Genomic DNA, 17970 nt, shown 5'->3' on the forward strand with positions numbered 1-17970 from the left:
CCTATATTTGGAACTGATTACATTTGAGAAACTAATGTATCCTGCAGCAGAACTGCAATAGTGTATATAATTGATATTAAAACACATTGCACAGATAATTATAGACATATGCTGTTTGAAAGGAAAAAAAAGTAAGTACCACAAGAAAAAATTCTTGCATAACTCAGTAATAACCCATAGTTTGTTATTAGTACAGCAAAATACCACATTATATTTTAACTGAAAGGTTGTGGAAAAGAAAATGTGCCCTGTGCCTGTAAGAATTGTCCAACTGCACACCCTGTCATGGGTTATTCCCTCACATGTAACTGCCTTGTTATTGTGCAATATAAAGAATAAGGTTACAGCTCAATGGAGGAGGGAAGTCTTTGCCCCTGGGTTCACACAGTGAATTAGTGAAGGGTCCTTGAATAAGACACCATATTGAGCATGGCCTGATCAGGAATTACCAAATCTTGAAAGAAACAGATACAATGCAGAAAGGGGAGAGAATCCCATTTCTGTCAATATACAATTGGTTGAAGCACCTACCAAAAATACAATCCAAAACAACCTTTATAAAGCAACATTTTTATTCATCAATTTACACTTTTTGGCATTTTCCAAAGAGATACAACTCCAGCTACAAAGACAGCCACTGAACACACCCCCATTGCAGCTCCCAGAAGAGACCACACATTGACTTGGGCTGCAAGAGAAAAGAAACCAGTTAGTGGAATACACAAATAGGTTGAAGTTTTACATGAACTGCAATTGTTCACATTACCGCTTCTAGGCATAAAGCGAAGGGATCCATCTCTCTTCAGCTCAATTGGGCCAGAAGACACAAATGCCTTCACTGCACCACCATCCATCCCTTCAGCACTGCGACCTGCAGGAGGAGTCCAATTAAACTGGACAAAAATGCATGCAAAATCCCCCCACCTCCCCTCCCCAGACAGAGCTCTTACCAAGCCTCTGTTTTCCTGGAATGCACCGTCTGCTACAGAGGCTGTCTGATGGCCGGTTTGAATCACATATCACAACACTGCAGTGGAAGTAAATCTGAAAGACAGGACACCTCGTCAAGCAAAAACAGGCAGTACCATCAAAATGGGGAATTTGATTACTAAATTGAAAAAACCACTACATAAAAACCATTGCACCATAGTAAGTTTCTTGCAGAAGTGCAGTTAGTTGGAATGAAAACGTCACTAGACAGTTGGGAACAGTGAATATTTGCTGCTTGCAAAGCAATCCAAGCCATGCATTGTGGTACAAGATCCCCAAACCAATGCTCCTCTTTACCTGTCCTTTCAGTGCATCCTGGCCGCTTGTGAAGGAAAACATTTTCACTTCAAACCTCTTCAGATGGGAAGGGAACAGCACTCTTGCATTGCTGGAGACTGGGTGAAAGATGGTCAAGTACTCATCTGCAGAGTTCTCACAGCTACAAGAGAGAAAGTAGTCAGGCAGACATCAACCACAGTTCCAGTTCCTGTGTTTTGTAGCAGCAATTTCATATTCCAGCATCTTACCTGTCCACAACAACATCCCATTTTGGAGAGCTAGTCCTGTCAGCAGAATAGGTTGCCCAGCAGTTCTCCAAAAACAATTCAGCCTGTGGATCCCTGCTGTACAGGAGTTCTACCTCAAAATACAAGGGTCTTCGTAAGTACTTCACAACAGGGTAATCCTCCGCTCCATAGAGGTCATTGTAGGTTGAATCTGCAGAGATGCAAGGGAGAATTTATAGAAGGAAACACACTGCTACAGCATCTATACCATTTTACTATCCAAGTCATACCCAATGCAAGTCTCATGATGACCTCAAGGTCCCCCAAGCCAGGCTGGACTCCAGGTGCAGGATTATTCTGGTACAAGAACTGTACTACCTTGGTGTCATTGACCAGATAGTGACAGGCAACTCTCAGCCTGGAAACAGGGAGATGGGTTAGTAGAGTTTCAGGCTCAATCATAAAGACTGTCAATTTGTCATGCAATCCTTACCGGTAAGATGTGAACAGCACTTCATTCTCATAAGTCAGGAGGTTGTTGTCAAACTGCAAGAGAAAGATCAAAGGCTCAGTTCCAACAAACATGCAGATTTAGTACAGAGCTGCATACAAAAGCAGAGGACTAGCTAATGGTACTTGACCATCCCCAGCTGCATACTAACTGAACACCAAGAACAAGCTTTAGACTTTCAAAGAAAGAGTTTGGTATATGAGTAGTCAAGTTTCAATTGTCAGACATTTGGTTTTTCCCCATATTTGTTCCAGTTAGTACAATACCGCAAGTCCTTCTACAGAAACTGCCAAGACTAACTTGGTATTGTGTTAATTTTTACAGGGCAATAGTTATTTGGGTTTTCTGCAAATAGACAATTTGAATGAATATGCAGCTGGGGACTCGAGCTGCTTAGTCTGTTGCAATTGGTATTAACTTGTGTACTAGTTTAGTACCATCCTCTGTACTAACCAGGAGATCATCCCCAGTTAGTATGTTCCTTTCAGTTGACCCAAAGAGTCTAGAGGCAGCACATGCAATGCTATCCATAGCCAAGAGTCATATCATGCATCACAGTACCTTTGTCAACTGGACAAGCAGTTCAATACAAGTGGCATCCTTCAGGTGGCAAGTGCCCATGATTCATGCAATGGAATTACAGGTCACCATGCCCCTGCCAAGATTGAGTCAGGGTGTTGTGGCCACCCCTTGTCAACATGTTGACCCTCCTCAAATATGATTTCACATGTGTCAATACTAACCCTTCTAGTTGTTCCACAGGAGTTGACATTGAAGTAGAAGACTGCATTGATAGCATCAGACTGGAGAGGCCGGCAACTAGGATCCCTTAGAGTTAGTTGACTTGGAGACAAGCTGGGGACAGATTCCACTTTCACAGCAAGAGCTGCCATGGTTCCATTGGTGAAGCAATCTGGAATATACCATTTGGATCCAGGGTAAGGAAACAAATCTCCAATCTCAAAAGCAGCTTTTATACAGAATGCTTGGTCTGCAGGAGAGTTACCAATCATCTTTGTAGGGAAACTGCAGGACAGAGAGAAGTCAGCCACCACAACCATGGTCGCAACATCCTTCAAGGTCAAGTCAAGCCTGCTTCTGATGCCTGAAGAGCTGATCACCTACAGAGACAATCCATCAGGTCAGTAATGTGTTGAACCCAAAACAGCTAACACACATTTTAAAGTTGCATCACTTACTTCATATGTGGCATCAATTGAATTGTATGGCACAGCCATCCAGAAATTGGTAGAGTTGGCATTATACTTGTACAGGGCAAGCAGACTTCCACCAAGTTCTCTTGAGCCCACAAAAGGAATCCAGTTGCGACCCATGTTGCCATATGTTACCATGATATAGAATGCAGCACCATCACAGTAGCCAGTTACTGTAGGTGGAACTGCAAGAGGAAGAGCAGTGGTCACTGAAATGGACTGGATTGCTTAGGAAAGGGTAGCTGTAGACCACACATAGTGACTTACTGATGTCTTTGAGAACAGCTTCAACTACAGCAGGGTGAGTAAAGGGTGTATTCTCTGGTACAATATTCAGCAAGTAGGTCAGGGGCAGAATGTAGGTCCTGGTGTCTGGAGGAGTTACCTGAAAGAAAAGCAAGGGTTTGTAGATTAAACCCAAAGCCAGGCAGCAAGCAACACATCCACAGGAAGCAAGTGTTTTCAAAGGGCAGCTGGATGGTTGACAAGGTGGGATGGTACCTTTTGCTTCACATTAGGGTCCTCAAATGGCACCTGGAGAGTGAAGGTCTTGGATCCATTGGGAAAGACATGCTCCTGGACATTATAGCCTTTTAGGTTGGCTTCTGGCACAGTTAAAGGCTCTGGGCCAACTACAATTTGGACAAGCTCCACATCAGGCAGGAATGTCCCCAGGGTCACATTGAACACTCGGTCTTTAGGAACAGTGTCTGAAAATAAAGTCATGCAGTTAATGAAGGATATGAAGTGGAGCATTGCAACAAATCCCTTTGATTTACTGCATGAGGACAAGGTCTACATACTGTTTGTGACAACTGGTGGCCGAGGCATGAAAGGAGTGGTTATTGGATGAAGTATTGTGTACTTGGTCTTCTCAGGCCCATCTTGCCAGGTATGCTCCAGCATTGGCTCAATAGAGTAAGAGATCACATAGGTGTTGTCCAATACATGGCTCTGAAAGCACAGGAGCATTTTAGAGGCAAGCTTTAAAATGAGAAGGATTTAGAAGATGAACTTCTGCATACCTTGTAATATCCACCATCAGCACCCACAGGAATTTTTACAGTGATTAGCTGGGGACCGACATCCAGTTTATAACCTCTATTGTGAATTGTTGCAGGGTCAAGCTTGCGGCCATCAACTCCCATTTGAACATCAAGGGTAGTAATTTGTGGTGTAGGAACAAGAGGAGGTAGAACACGGGGAACATTCCATGTGATCATCTCTTCTGTGAAGGCTGTTCCATCTGACAAAGAAAGGGACACCATAGACTTGGCATTAAATAATTCACACTTCACCTAAGAGTTCTTGAGCACCGATCCCCTCCAAAAGCTTACTCACCAGTAGGACATGTAACTGCAGTGTCCACCATCATGACCATCCATCTTTGCTTATAAAAGGTGGTTGATCTCAGCACAGCCATTGGTACAGTTTGGATCTGTTAGAGGGGAAGGGGGGGGTTTACTATAGCAAAAGCAAGACTGTAGTCTACCTTCATAGTTTGGATATACTGTACTAGAGAACAATGAAGCCTAGACTACTTACCACCTGACGCTGGCTTTCTGTGGCGTTGTATGCAGCTCTAACCAGAATTCGAGTTGGTGTAGTGTTTATGGCATAGCCATTTGTCATGGCCTGAGCAACAGTCATAGCCTGCTTTCTATTTGCTGGGAGATGGAACACTACTTTCCAGATGCTATTGTCAGCAGCAGTTGCCTAGCAGGAGAAATCTCATTAGAACAGGGAGTTTGAACACAAAGCATCCCCCAGTCTAAAGGATTTGGGATAGCAGATCTATTTAATAAACATGAACTAATACTGAAGGGTGAAAGCTTAACAAGGTAGCACTGAAACAGTTATATGTTCAGCAGGCATCTAATATAATAGTAAGTCCTCAAACACAACGGCACACGAAAGAGCCCACGTGAAAGCATGTGAGCTGTATCCGATACAGGCAGAGTTTACAACCATTCATTTTTATTGGACAGCTGTGGAACCAAATACAGTGTACCAGACTGTAGGACAACAGCTGAAATTGTATCTATGGAGCAGTCTCCAGAAGGGAAGTATCAGAACACACAGCATGAAGGGTTTCTAACCCTGATCATATGAAGTCACTACCTCAAGGTGAGAAATACAAGGCTTACACACTGGAAAGAAAGGGTTAACTTCCCCACAATCAAATGTCAAAGGAATCACAGAATATGTACACAAAGCCAATGCATTAATGGCACACAATTCCAATACAGCAGCCTCTAGGGAGACAGGTTAAAGTGAAGGGTCATTAGATTTTGCTTCCACTAGATGAGACAGTAGAGTAGACCTCAATAGACAACACCAAGGGGATGTGAATGAATCAAAATGCAGAGTCACATGATTTTACCTCAGGGTATGCAAGGGACCAATCAGGATCATCTTGAACAAAGTTTGGCTCAATAAGGGGCACACCTCTTCTCACAGAAACCTGAAGAGAATTGAGAGCAGTCAGGAATGAAGCACTTCTATAGTGACAATTAAAATAAATATCCACACAACCCAACAAGCTATACTGATTTCATTATCACATCCTGACAGCCCTTACCTCCATGTAGTTTCTTTCACACATAATTTCCCTCTCTGCCCATGGAGAATAGGGGCACGTCATGCTCTGAACATAGGAGGAAGCTGAAGTCATAGCACTGTTTGAGAAGACACTGATTTGTACTGTCAGCTTGTAGATCTCATCATTCTGGAATGAAAGGCTAAAGTTAGTCCCAGCATGGCACCATTAGAAATGAGTGTACAAGAAATAAAATGAAGACTTACTGTGTTCTGAGCAAAGCAGCTCAGCACAGAAGCAAGGAACTTGGCATTTCCCAAGAAGTCAACAGTTAAGCTGTATCCACACTGTGTGGCCAGTCTGGGAGAGAGGGACACAAGCACCCCCTTATTGTCTATGGAAAGAAATGCAGATGGGTTTAAACTGTACACGTCATCGTGCAAGGTGGAGAGATAACAAAGTTAACACCCCCACCGTCCCGTTTAGTATTTAATGTGATCAGCAACATGTTTAAAGCAAAACGCAAGAGCCTTTCCTACCCTGCATTCTGTGTAAACGAAGCCTGGTTGATGCTATACAGCGCAGGAGTGCTCTGTACTTCATTCAGGTTATTACATTACCAATCAACAGGCTTTGCACACCAAAAGCTTTCCATTCAAGAAACACCTTCACTCACCAATCACACTGATGCGAAAATACTTTCCCACAAAAGACTTCTCCAACATCATCATCATAACACTCCCTTGACATTCTGTCCTCACCGAGCCTGCAGAAGACAGCGATACTTGAAAACACACAACCGGCAAATAAACAGGAAGCTAAAAGCACAGCTCTGCTGAAGAGACCGTTATCGTACCTAGAGGGGGGTTCTGCGCGCAAACTTCAGCGGCTAACACTGCCAGCAGCAATGTTATTCTGCATTGAAAAAAAAACAGACTACAGTGAGAAACACACACAACAAAATTAACCTTTCAAAACGAGAGAAAAGATCGACAGTTACCCAAATCTAAGACAACACGGCATCATTAAATCCAAGGCAGACCCGACCGGGAACTGCTTTCCTCGTTCCAAAGAAATAATAAGAAAAACAATCCAGCCCGCAGTGGAGTTTGGGGTCCTTAGTGCGCAATGAGTTTATAAAGAGGGGCCGGTGCTAATGGGAGCTCATTAGCTGCAATCGATGCGCGCACCTGTTTCATATTAGCACTCTAATCTTCAATCAGTACTATAATAATAATAATAATAATAATAATAATAATAATAATAATAATAATACTTTTGAAATTATATTCCAAGCCATTTAGAAGATTGCACTTTGAATTGAAGTTTGGCAGAAGTACTTGCGGAACAGACTGGACTGTCACCTGCAAGGACTGTCTGATTAAAGGCTCCGCTATGGAGGCATGTAGTAAACAAACACCAGTGAATAATAAAAAGAAGCAGCGAAGATGAGAAACACATTTATATCCTGCAGGAATCGAGGCACATGTGCTGCCTGAGCCAGTCTGAGGGGACGATAATGACAGCTCGAGTTCTGATCTTAACATCCACAAGTCAATTGCCCATTTTTACAATGTTCCCAGACTGATAGGCACTCAGCAGACATTAAAGCGGACAATTTATCTGAGGCCACTGGATTTGAGAAACAGTGCAAAGCATCTCTTTAGCGTGTCAAAGCTGCCATGACAGGGGCAGCCCGGGGTAATAGAATGAGCAAGCGGCAAATGGAAAGCACAGCGCTTAACTTGAAATAAAACGCGCAGTATTGATTCAGAACAGACTGAACACAAACAGGATGGCGTGCTGGAAATTTGAATTGTAATCAGTTTATTAAAGATTTCAATTACCGAGCTTAATTCCATTCATTATTTGATGTATAATTAATTCTCTTAGTGTGCTGAGCATTTTCAATGTGGCAGATTATCTTCGAGTGTTGCGCTTGTCTATTTGCAGCTGTTCCTTCAATTCCTCCTCTCAGGTTTGGACTCAGACGGGTTGATTTGGGAAATTGTCAGATTGTTTCTTGTGTCTCCAGCGATCATGTGGCTCTGATTGGATCAGCAGGCTGTGGGCGTGATTGACAGCACATGCCGAGGGGGCGTGGCCTGTACAGATGCTCATTTGAATAAAGTTTGTCGCAGAGCTTTAAAGGTTCCCATGGCAACTGAGTCAACAAAACAACCCACGCATTGAGACGCAAGCTGTGGGCGGGAAGTAAATGGGAAAAAGTGAAAGCAGTTGGAGTCAGTGGGATTTTTTTTTATTTTTTATTTTATCATATATAATGCTGTTTGTCAATTGAATCGTGAATAGACGAATTGAAGTAAGGTAAAGTATGACTAACGACCGAATTTGAATTGGAAAGAGCCAGCTGATGAAGACGGCAGAACCTAGTGCTCGCGATTCCTTATCCAATGCTGCCATCGTGTGGCCAATTAGTAGAACTGTTGGTTCTAATAAAACAAACATTTAAACCAAAAATTTGAACATAGCTCAGTTGCCCTTTGAAAAGACTCAGATTAACCATAACCTCTGTGCAAAAATAGACATTTCAGATACATTCTTAAAATACAGCAAAATGAATATTTACAGGATAAGCAGGAGAATACTGTGTATAAATAATAAAGTGTTGTGTAATTGCTCTTATTTGAAATCATTCTCATGCATTTATCATGTTTACTACGTGTTCTTACTGGACTCATATAAGCAAATAGTTTCTATCAGGTTTAGCTGCTCTTAGTCGAATTCGCTCTTATAATTTACTGTGTGCTTTGTTTTGCTCTTTCTTGAATTGATTTTATTGTACTTTCATAACTGCTCTTGTATTATGATATTGTGTAATGTTTACAACGTGATACTTTGTACTGTGATAACTTGTAACAAGTGTAAGTCTGCTAAGAAATAAACAAATTGATAATAATAATAATAATAATAATAATAATAATAATAATAATAATAATAATAATAATAATAATAATAATAATAATAATAATAATGGAATTTCACTACCTGTACTACCCATTGTAAACAGCAGAGGGCACCAGCAACCACTTGTCACTGAACTGTGTTCAAATAAAACATCTTTTGTAGTTTTATTTGAACCAACAGTTCTACTAAATGGCCACACGGTGGCAGCATTGGATAAGGAATCGCGAGAGCCAAGTTCTGCTTTTAGTCGAATTCACTCTTATAATTTACTGATTGCTTTATTATTTTTCTCTTACTTGAATTGATCTTATTGTACTATCATATCTGCTCTTATCTGTATTATATTTTTTAATGTGATGCTTTCTACTGTGATAACTTGTAACAATTGTAAGTCACCCTGGATAAGGGCGTCTGCTAAGAAATAAATACTACTAATACTACTACTGCTACTACTGCTACTGCTAGTAATAACAGAGCTGTAATCAAGTCATTTTTGCCAAGTCTCAAGTTACAACGGTCAAGTGTCAAGTCTGGTAATAGCCACCCTGATTGAACTTATTATTATTATTATTATTATTATTATTATTATTATTATTATTATTATTATTATTATTATTATTATTATTTTATTAACGTACTGATTGAAAATTAGAGGATGAATATGAAACAGGTGCGCGCATCAATTGCAGCTAATGAGCTCCCAATAGCACCTGACCCTCTTTATAAACCCATTGCGCACCAAGGAACCCCAAACTCCACTACGGGCTGGTTTGTTTTTCTTTTTATTTCTTTGGAACGAGGAAAGCAGTTCACGGTCGGGTCTGCCTTGGATTTAATGATGCCGTGTTGTCTTAGATTTGGGTAACTGTTGCTCTTTTCTCTAGTTTTGAAACGTTATTTTTGTTGTGTGTGTTTCTCACTGTAGTCTGTTTTTTCAATGCAGAATAACATTGCTGCTGGCAGTGTTAGCCACTGAAGTTTGCTCGCAGAACCCCCCTCTAGGTCCGATAACGGTCGCTTCAGCAGAGCTGTGCTTTTAGCTTCCTGTTTATTTGCCGGTTGTGTGTTTTCAAGTATCGCTGTCTTCTGCAGGCTCGGTGAGGACAGAATGTCAAGGGAGTGTTATGATGATGATGTTGGAGAAGTCTTTTGTTGGAAAGTATTTTCGCATCAATGTGACTGGTGAGTAATCGTGTTTCTTGAATGGAAATCTTTTGGTGTGCAAAGCCTGTTAACTGGTAATGTAATAACCTGAATTAAGTACAGAGCACTCCTGCGCTGTATGGCATCAACCAGGCTTTGTTTTTGCAGAATGTAGGGTAGGAAAGGCTCTTGCGTTCGCTTTAAAAGCATGTTGCTGATCACACTAAATACTAAACCTGAGCTGCTACTACCTTCATCAGAATAGAAATCATTTCCCCTGAACTCGCTGTTCCGAATGTGTGTTTCTATTAATACATTTTTCTTGCACAATTGCAAGAAGTAGCTGGAACAGGTCGGTGGGGGTGTTAACTTTATCTCTCCACCTTGCTTGATGACGTGTACAGTTTCTTAAAAGCCCATCTGCATTTATTTCCATAGACAATAAGGGGGTGCTTGTGTCCCTCTCTCCCAGACTGGCCACGCAGTGTGGATACGGCTTAACTGTTGACTTCTTGGGAAATGCCAAGTTCCTTGCTTCTGTGCTGAGCTGCTTTGCTCAGAACACAGTAAGTCTTCATTTTATTTCTTGTAAACTTGTTTCTAATGGTGACATGCTGGGACTAACTTTAGCCTTTGTTTCCAGAATGATGAGACCTACAAGCTGACAGTACAGATCAGTGTCTTCTCAAACAGTGCTATGACTTCAGCTTCCTCCTATGTTCAGAGCATGATGTGCCCCTATTCTCCATGGGCAGAGAGGGAAATTCTTTGTGAAAGAAACTACATGGAGGTAAGGGCTGGCAGGATGTGATAATGCTCTTCAGTATAACTTGTTTGGTTGTGTGGATATTTATTTTAATTGTCACTACAGAAATGCTTCATTCCTGACTGATCTCAATTCTCTTCAGGTTTCAGTGAGAAGAGGTGTGCCACTTATTGAGCCAAACGTTGTTCAAGATGATCCTGATTGGTCCCTTGCATACCCTGAGGTAAAATCATGTAACTTTTGTCCTACAGTCTGGTACACTGAGGTATTCAGTTCCACTACTGTCCAGTAAAAATGAATGGTTGTAAACTCTGGCTGTATCAGATACAAATCACATGCTTTCATGTGCGCTATTTCGTGCGCAGTTTTCAGATTTATTGTTACACTAGAGATGCCTGCTGAACATATAACTGTTTTCAGTGCTACCTTGTTAAACTTTTATCCTTCATTGTTAATAAACAATACGTCCATGACAAGTCCTTTAGACTGGGGGATGCTTTTTGTTGAAACTCCCTATTCTAATGTGATTTTTCTCCTGCTAGGCAACTGCTGCTGACAATAGCATCTGGAAAATTGTATTCCATCTCCCAGCAAATAGAAAGCAGGCTATGACTGTTGCTCAGGGAAGTCTAGGCTTCATTGTTCTCTAGTACAGTATATCCAAACTATGAAGGTAGACTAGTCTTGCTTTTGTTATAGTAAAAGCCCCACTCCCCTCCAACAGATCCAAACTGTACCAATGGCTATACTAAGATTAACCACCTTTTTATAAGCAAATATGGATGGTCATGATGGTCTCCTACTGGTGAGTAAGCTTCTGGAGGGGAACAGTGCTCAAGAACTCTTCTAGGTGAAGTCTGATTTATTTAATACCAAGTTTATGGTGTCCCTTTCTTTGACAGATGGAACAGCCTTCACAGAAGAGATGATCACATGGAATGTTCCCCGTGTTCTACCTCTTGTTCCTACACCACAAATTACTACCCTTGATGTTCAAATGGGAGTTGATGGCCGCAAGCTTGACCCTGCAACAATTCAGAATAGAGGTTATAAACTGGATGTTGATCCCCAGCTAATCACTGTAAAAAAATTCTTATGGAGTGATGGCCGCAAGCTTGACCCTGCAACAATTCAGAATAGAGGTTATAAACTGGATGTTGAACCCCAGCTAATCACTGTAAAAAAATTCTTATGGGTGCTGCTGCTGGATATTACAAGGTATGTAGAACTTCATCTTCTAAATCCTTCTCATTTTAAAGCTTGCCTCCTAAAATGCTCCTGTGCTTTCAGAGCCATGTATTGGACAACACCTATGTGATCTCTTACTCTATTGAACCAATGCTGGAGCATACCTGGCAAGATGGGCCTGAGAAGACCAAGTACACAATACTTCATCCAATAACCACTCCTTTCATGCCTCGGCCACCAGTTGTCACAAACAGTATGTATAACTTGTCCTCCTGCAGTAAATCAAAGGGATTTGTTGCAGAGCTCCAATTCATATCCTTCATTAACTGAATGCTTTATTTTCAGACACTGTTCCTAAAGACAGAGTGTTCAATGTGACCCTGGGGACAATCCTGCCTGATATGGATCATGTCAATTCTAGTTGGACCAGAGATTTTAACTGTTCCAGAAGCCAACCTAAAAGGTTATAATGTCCAGGAGCATGTCTTTCCCAATGGATCGAAGACCTACACTCTCCAGGTGCCATTTGAGGACCCCAATGTGAAACAAAAGGTACCATCCCACCTGTTCAACCATCCAACGGCCCTTATGAAAACACTTGCCTCCTGTAGATGTGTTGCTTGCTGTCTGACTTTGGGTTTAATCTACAAACATTTACTTCTTTCAGGTAACTCCTCCAGACACCAGGACCTACATTCTGCCCCTGACCTACTTGCTGAATGTAGTGCCAGAGAATACACTTCACTCATCTTGCTGTAGTCGAAGCTGTTCTCAGACATCAGTAAGTGACTATTTGTGGTCTACAGCTACCCTTTCCTAAGCAATCCAGTCCATTGCAATGTCCACTGTTCTTCCTCTTGCAGTTCCACCTACAGTAACTGGCTACTGTGATGGTGCTGCATTCTATACCATGGCAACATGGGTCGCAACTGGATTCCTTTTGTGGGCTCAAGAGAACTTGGAAGTCTGTGTGCCCTGTACAAGTATAATGTCAACTCTACTAATTTCTGGATGGCTGTGCCATACAATTCAATTGATGCCACATATGAAGTAAGTGATGCAACTTTAAAATGTGTGTTTAGCTGTTTTGGGTTCAACACATTACTGACCTGATGTATTGTCTCTGTAGGTGATCAGCTCTTCAGGCATCACAAGCAGGCATGACTTGACCTTGAAGGATATTACAACCATGGTTGTGGTGGCTGACTTCTCTCTGTCCTGCAGTTTCCCTACAAAGATGATTGGTAACTCTCCTGCAGACCAAGCATTCTGTATAATAGCTGCTTTTGAGATTGGAGATTTGTTTCCTTAACCTGGATCCAAATGGTATGTTTCAGATTGCTTCACCAATGGAACCATGGCAGCTCTTGCTGTGAAAGTGGAATCTGTCCCCAGCTTGTCTCCAAGTCAACTAACTCTAAGGGATCCTAGTTGCAGGCCTCTCCAGTCTGATGCTATCAATGTGGTTTTCTACTTCAATGTCAACTCCTGTGGAACAACTAGAAGGGTTAGTATTGAAAAATTTTAATCATGAGGTTCAACATGTTGACAAGGGGCAGCCATAACACCCTGAATCAAGGGATAGGATTGGGGGGGGGGGGGGCTGAATTACTTGCATGATTTGTGGGCACTTGCCACCTGCAAGATGCCACTGTTGTATTTATCTGCTTGTCCAGATGACAAAGGTGTTGTGACACATGAGATGGCATTGCATGTGCTGCCTGTAGAGGCTTTGGGTGAATTGCAATTAACTGAAAGCCTTGTACTAACTGGGGATGATCTTGTGTTTGGCATGGAAGACGGTACTTAACTGAGCTCATACCAATTGCAGCTCAAGTGTCGCCCGCTGCGTATTCAAATGTCTGTTTGCAGCAAACATATAATAACTGCTGTTGCCCTCCCTAGAGGTTACTAAAACAATACTAAGTTAGTCTAGCAGTTTCTGTAGACAGACTTCCAGTATTGTACTAACTGGAACATATGAAATCCCAAAACATTTGAACAACTGACACAACTATTCACAACTAAAACATATTTTGAAATTTGTGGGGGTGGGAAATGTTGCAATAGGTACTAAGTTAGTATGCATCTAGGGATGACCAGAGTACCAGAAACTAGTCTGCAACTTGGTATGCAGCTCCATGCTAAATCGGCATGTTCTTTGCAACAGAGCATTTGTGATCTTTCTCTTCCAGTTTGATAACAACCTCCTGACTTATGAGAATGAAGTGCTGTTCACATCTTACCTGTAAGGATTACATCACAAATTGAGAATCTTCATGATTGAGCCTGAAGCTCTACTAACCCATCTCCTCTATCCAGGCTGAGAGTTGCCTGTCACTATCTGGTCAATGACACCAAGGTAGTACAGTTCTTGTACCAGAATAATCCTGCACCTGGAGTCCAGCCTGGCTTGGGGGACCTTGCAGTCATCATGCGGCTTGCATTGGGTATGACTTGCAATGGAAAATAGTGTATATGCTGTAGCAGTGTGTTTCCTTCTATAAATTCTCCCTTGCATCTCTGCAGATTCAACCTAAAATGACCTCTATGGAGCGGAGGATTACCCTGTTGTGAAGTACTTACGAAGACCCTTGTATTTTGAGGTAGAACTCCTGTACAGCAGGGATCCACAGGCTGAATTGTTTTTGGAGAACTGCTGGGCAACCTATTCTGCTGACAGGACTAGCTCTCCAAAGTGGGATGTTGCTGTGGACAGGTAAGATGCTGGAATATGAGGTTGTTTCTACAAAACACAGGAGCTGGAACTGTGGCTGATTTGCTCCTGATTACTTTCTCTTTGTAGCTGTGAGAACTCTGCAGATGAGTCCTTGACCATCTTTCACACAGTCTCCAGCAATGCAAGAGTGCTGTTCCCTTCCCACCTGAAGAGGTTTGAAGTGAAAATGTTTTCCTTCACAAGCGGCCAGGATGCACTGAAAGGACAGGTAAAGGAGGGTTGGATTGGGGATCTTGTACCACAGTGTGTGGCTTGGATTGCTTTGCAAGAAGCAAATATCCGCTGTTCCCAACTGTTTAGTGATGTTTTCATTCCAACTAACTGCACTTCTGCAAGAAGCTTACTATGGTGCAATGTTTTTATGTAGTGGTTTAATTCAGTAATCAAATGAGCCTGTTTTGCTCTACGAGGTATACTGTCTTTCAGATTTACTTCCACTGCAGTGTTGTGATATGTGATTCAAACTGGCCAGAGAGCCTCTGTAGCAGACGGTGCATTCCAGGAAAACAGCTGCTTGGTAAGAGCTCGCTGTGGGGTGGTTATTTGCATGCAGTTTTGTTCGCTAGACTCCTCCTGCAGGTTGCAGTGTTGAAGGGATGGACGGTGGTGCAGTGAAGGCATTTGTGTCTTCTGGCCCAATTGAGCTGAAGAGAGATGGATCCCTTCACTTTATGCCTAGAAGCGGTAATGTGAACACAATTGCAGTTCATGTAAAATTAACTTTGGTGTAACCTATTTGTGTATTTCACTAACTGGTTTCTTTTCTCTTGCAGCCCAAGTCAATGTGTGGTCTCTTCTGGGAGCTGCAATGGATGTGTGTTCAGTGGCTGTCTTTGTAGCTGGAGTTGTATCTCTTTGGAAAATGCCAAAAAGTGTGAATTGATAAATAAAAATCTTTCTTTATAAAGGTGGTTTTGGATTGTTTAGTTTATTTTATTTGGCTGCTTCAACCAATTATACATTGTGACAAAATGGTCTTGCTCATGGGATTCTCCCCTTGCTGCATCATATCTATTTCAAGATTTGGTCATTTCTGATCAGGCCATGCTCAATATGGTGTGTTATTCAAGGACCCTTCACTAATTCACTGTGTGAACCCAGGGGCAAAGACTTCCCTCCTCCATTGAGCTGTAACCCTATTATTGTTCAATATAAAGAACAAGGCAGTTACTACATTTAAGAAATAACCCAGGACAGGGTGTGCAGTCAGACAATTCTTACAGGCACAGTGGCTCCACCCCCCCCCCCCCCCCCCCCCCCCAGGAAGTGCTGGAAGAATTGTCTCACCACACAGCCTGGAGTGGGTTACTTAAAGAACTTTTTGCTTTAGGGATTACATTGAGCTGTAATGGTACAATTTGTCAAGATGAAATGAACAATTAAAAGCAGCAGATTACACATTTAAGGGAAATTCAAGCCCAAACACAGGGTGTGCAGTCAGACAATTGACGCCAGAGGGTGGTGTACTTTTTTTTTTCTTTCAAACAGCATATACCTATAATCTGTGCAATGTATATTAATAGCAAATATATACACTATGGCAGTTTTGCTACAGGATACATTAGTTTATCTAATGTAATCAGTTTTAAATATAGGCTGCTCCTGTTTTCATTTACACCCCAAATTCTGGGCTGCTTTTATTTATTTATTTTTCTAATGAGATTTGCCAGAGGGAGAGGGTGGTCTCTGCGTACTTCATATCTTCACAACCCCTGGGGCCAGGAACTAGGGAGCGCTCTCCATGTGTACATGACTCTCAACTAAAGAAAATCCCCTGCCACGGATTCGTACGCCACCCCGACGCCAGAGGGTGGGCATTGCCCCAAAGGTGTTTTGGTGATTTCCCGTAGACATTTTTCAGGGTGCTATATTTCTGGTTTTGGGGGTCCCCGAGACTTGAAAATCGGTACGGGGGTCCACCTCGGGGCCCCCTGTCCATCCCTCCAAGCGACGTGTCCCCAGCAGGAAAGGACACCAATTTTGACTTTTTTGCCAACCTGGAGCTCAAAATCTATTGGAAATCCACCCTTGACATGCCATCATGCTGAATATGTGAAAATGTAGCATTTCAAAACGGATGGCTCCCTGTGAAAGAGGAGCCCCAGACATGAAGCTAGGAAGTTCAACCCGGGTTCTAGGCCCTGAGTCATTGAGGGTCGTTTTTGGACATATTTGACTGGGCATATCTCATGTTCTGTGGAGGTTAGGAGCTTGATTTTTTTTACAGCGGGCCCCCGCACAAGGAGTCACCGTTTTTCTGGTTCTAGGTGCCAGGACAGCTCGGCAAAATTATTTTTTTACTCACGACTCTGGGTTTTTGGGTGAACCACTGCGCTGTTTTAGGAGGTGGTTTGGGGCGCTCCTCTGAGTCTATATCACTTTCAATGATGCTTCTAGGTGCTTGGGTTCAAGAAATACATGAAAATGTGTTTTTCAACCCTGTCATAGACATGAATGAGGCTCAACACCCTGAAAATATTTTTTGCAAAGAATTGTTACAAATTCATGGCATGTTACATTTAGGCTGGTCCCCTGAGTCTCGAACCCTTCAAATGGTGGGTCTAGGTGCTTCTGGGTCGAGAGATATGACTGAAAATGTGTTTTTTAACACTGCCATAGACATGAATGACGCTGAACACCCTGAAATGTTTTTTGCAAAGAATTGCTAGAAAACTGGACATGTTACATTCAGGCTGGTCCCCTGAGTCTAGAACCATTTGAATGGTGGGTCTAGGTGCTTTTGTTTCAGAAATATACACTAAAAGTGATGGCTAGGTGTGTACATGCAGCGGTTGCCTGGTGGTGTGTGTCTGCAGGGCTCGCACTGTGGTGTATGCGTGCATGCAGGGGTGATGTGTGCTTAGAAACTCAAGTGTCCGCTGAGTCCCAAAAACTGGGCTGAATTCGAAAATTATCTAAAAACCAAAGCGGCCCAGAATTTGGGACGTAAATGAAAACAGGAGCAGTCTATATATAAAACTGTGATTACATTAGAGATAAACTAATGTATCCTGTAGCAAAACTGCAATAGTGTATATACTGATATTAAAATACATTGCACAAACAATTATAGATATATGCTATTTGAAAGAAAAAAGTACACCACTACAGGAAAAAAAAAAAAAAAAAAAAAAAAAAATTCTTACGTTCGTACATAACATGATAATTGATATAAAGTAATAACCCATAGTTTGTTACATTAGTACAGCAAAATACCAGGTTATATTTATTTATATGTTTATTTATGTGTTTATTTTGTCACAGTTTGCACACTTCAGGAGCGCCAACTTATTTATTTCTGTTCAATTCAGAGGGCCTTCCACCTTTATTTCGCAGTTTATTTATCCGTTTTGGCACAATTTATTCTCCGTGTGCTGGGTCATGAAGAGAGGATCTCTTCCGCAGGAGGGCACAGTGCTTGCACACTTCGGGAGCGCCCGCTTGA

At 42.0% G+C, this 17970-nt stretch overlaps 1 protein-coding gene, 1 long non-coding RNA gene and 1 pseudogene across 2 annotated transcripts; 2 read left to right on the top strand and 1 right to left on the bottom strand.

The window, feature by feature from the left end:
* Window positions 1-450: 450 nt before the first annotated feature.
* Window positions 451-7302, bottom strand: LOC121310257. Its single transcript, XM_041243558.1, has 21 exons — window positions 6761-7302; window positions 6617-6675; window positions 6437-6526; window positions 6027-6154; window positions 5803-5949; window positions 5605-5685; window positions 4767-4937; window positions 4563-4659; window positions 4247-4467; window positions 4025-4175; window positions 3723-3931; window positions 3489-3606; window positions 3207-3406; window positions 3014-3128; window positions 2751-2920; window positions 1990-2042; window positions 1787-1914; window positions 1518-1707; window positions 1288-1429; window positions 951-1044; window positions 451-871 (listed from the first exon to the last, which is right to left on the bottom strand). Exons 1-21 carry the CDS (start codon window positions 6784-6786, stop codon window positions 579-581), a joined length of 2883 nt encoding a protein of 960 aa, XP_041099492.1. The 5' UTR covers window positions 6787-7302; the 3' UTR covers window positions 451-578.
* Window positions 7303-10480: 3178 nt separating this feature from the next.
* Window positions 10481-11655, top strand: LOC121310260. The gene is made up of 3 exons (XR_005948749.1): window positions 10481-10621; window positions 10740-10820; window positions 11500-11655. It is a non-coding gene; the product is annotated as an uncharacterized LOC121310260 (long non-coding RNA).
* A 128-nt stretch (window positions 11656-11783) lies between these two features.
* On the top strand, window positions 11784-15042 carry LOC121310259 (annotated as a pseudogene).
* The last annotated feature ends 2928 nt before the right edge of the window (window positions 15043-17970 follow it).

The sequence above is a fragment of the Polyodon spathula genome, unplaced genomic scaffold (genome assembly GCF_017654505.1).
Source record: "Polyodon spathula isolate WHYD16114869_AA unplaced genomic scaffold, ASM1765450v1 scaffolds_1963, whole genome shotgun sequence".
Taxonomy (NCBI): domain Eukaryota; kingdom Metazoa; phylum Chordata; class Actinopteri; order Acipenseriformes; family Polyodontidae; genus Polyodon; species Polyodon spathula.

Bases quoted from the DNA above. Each gene is read 5' to 3' on its own strand.
- LOC121310257 (XM_041243558.1), bottom strand. From the start codon at position 6,786: ATGATGCCGTGTTGTCTTAGATTTGG. The intron at 4,468-4,562 runs GTGAGTAAGCTT...TTTCTTTGTCAG, and splicing joins TGCAGTTACATGTCCTACTG to ATGGAACAGCCTTCACAGAA. The intron at 1,708-1,786 runs GTATGACTTGGA...GCATCTCTGCAG, and splicing joins CATCATGAGACTTGCATTGG to ATTCAACCTACAATGACCTC.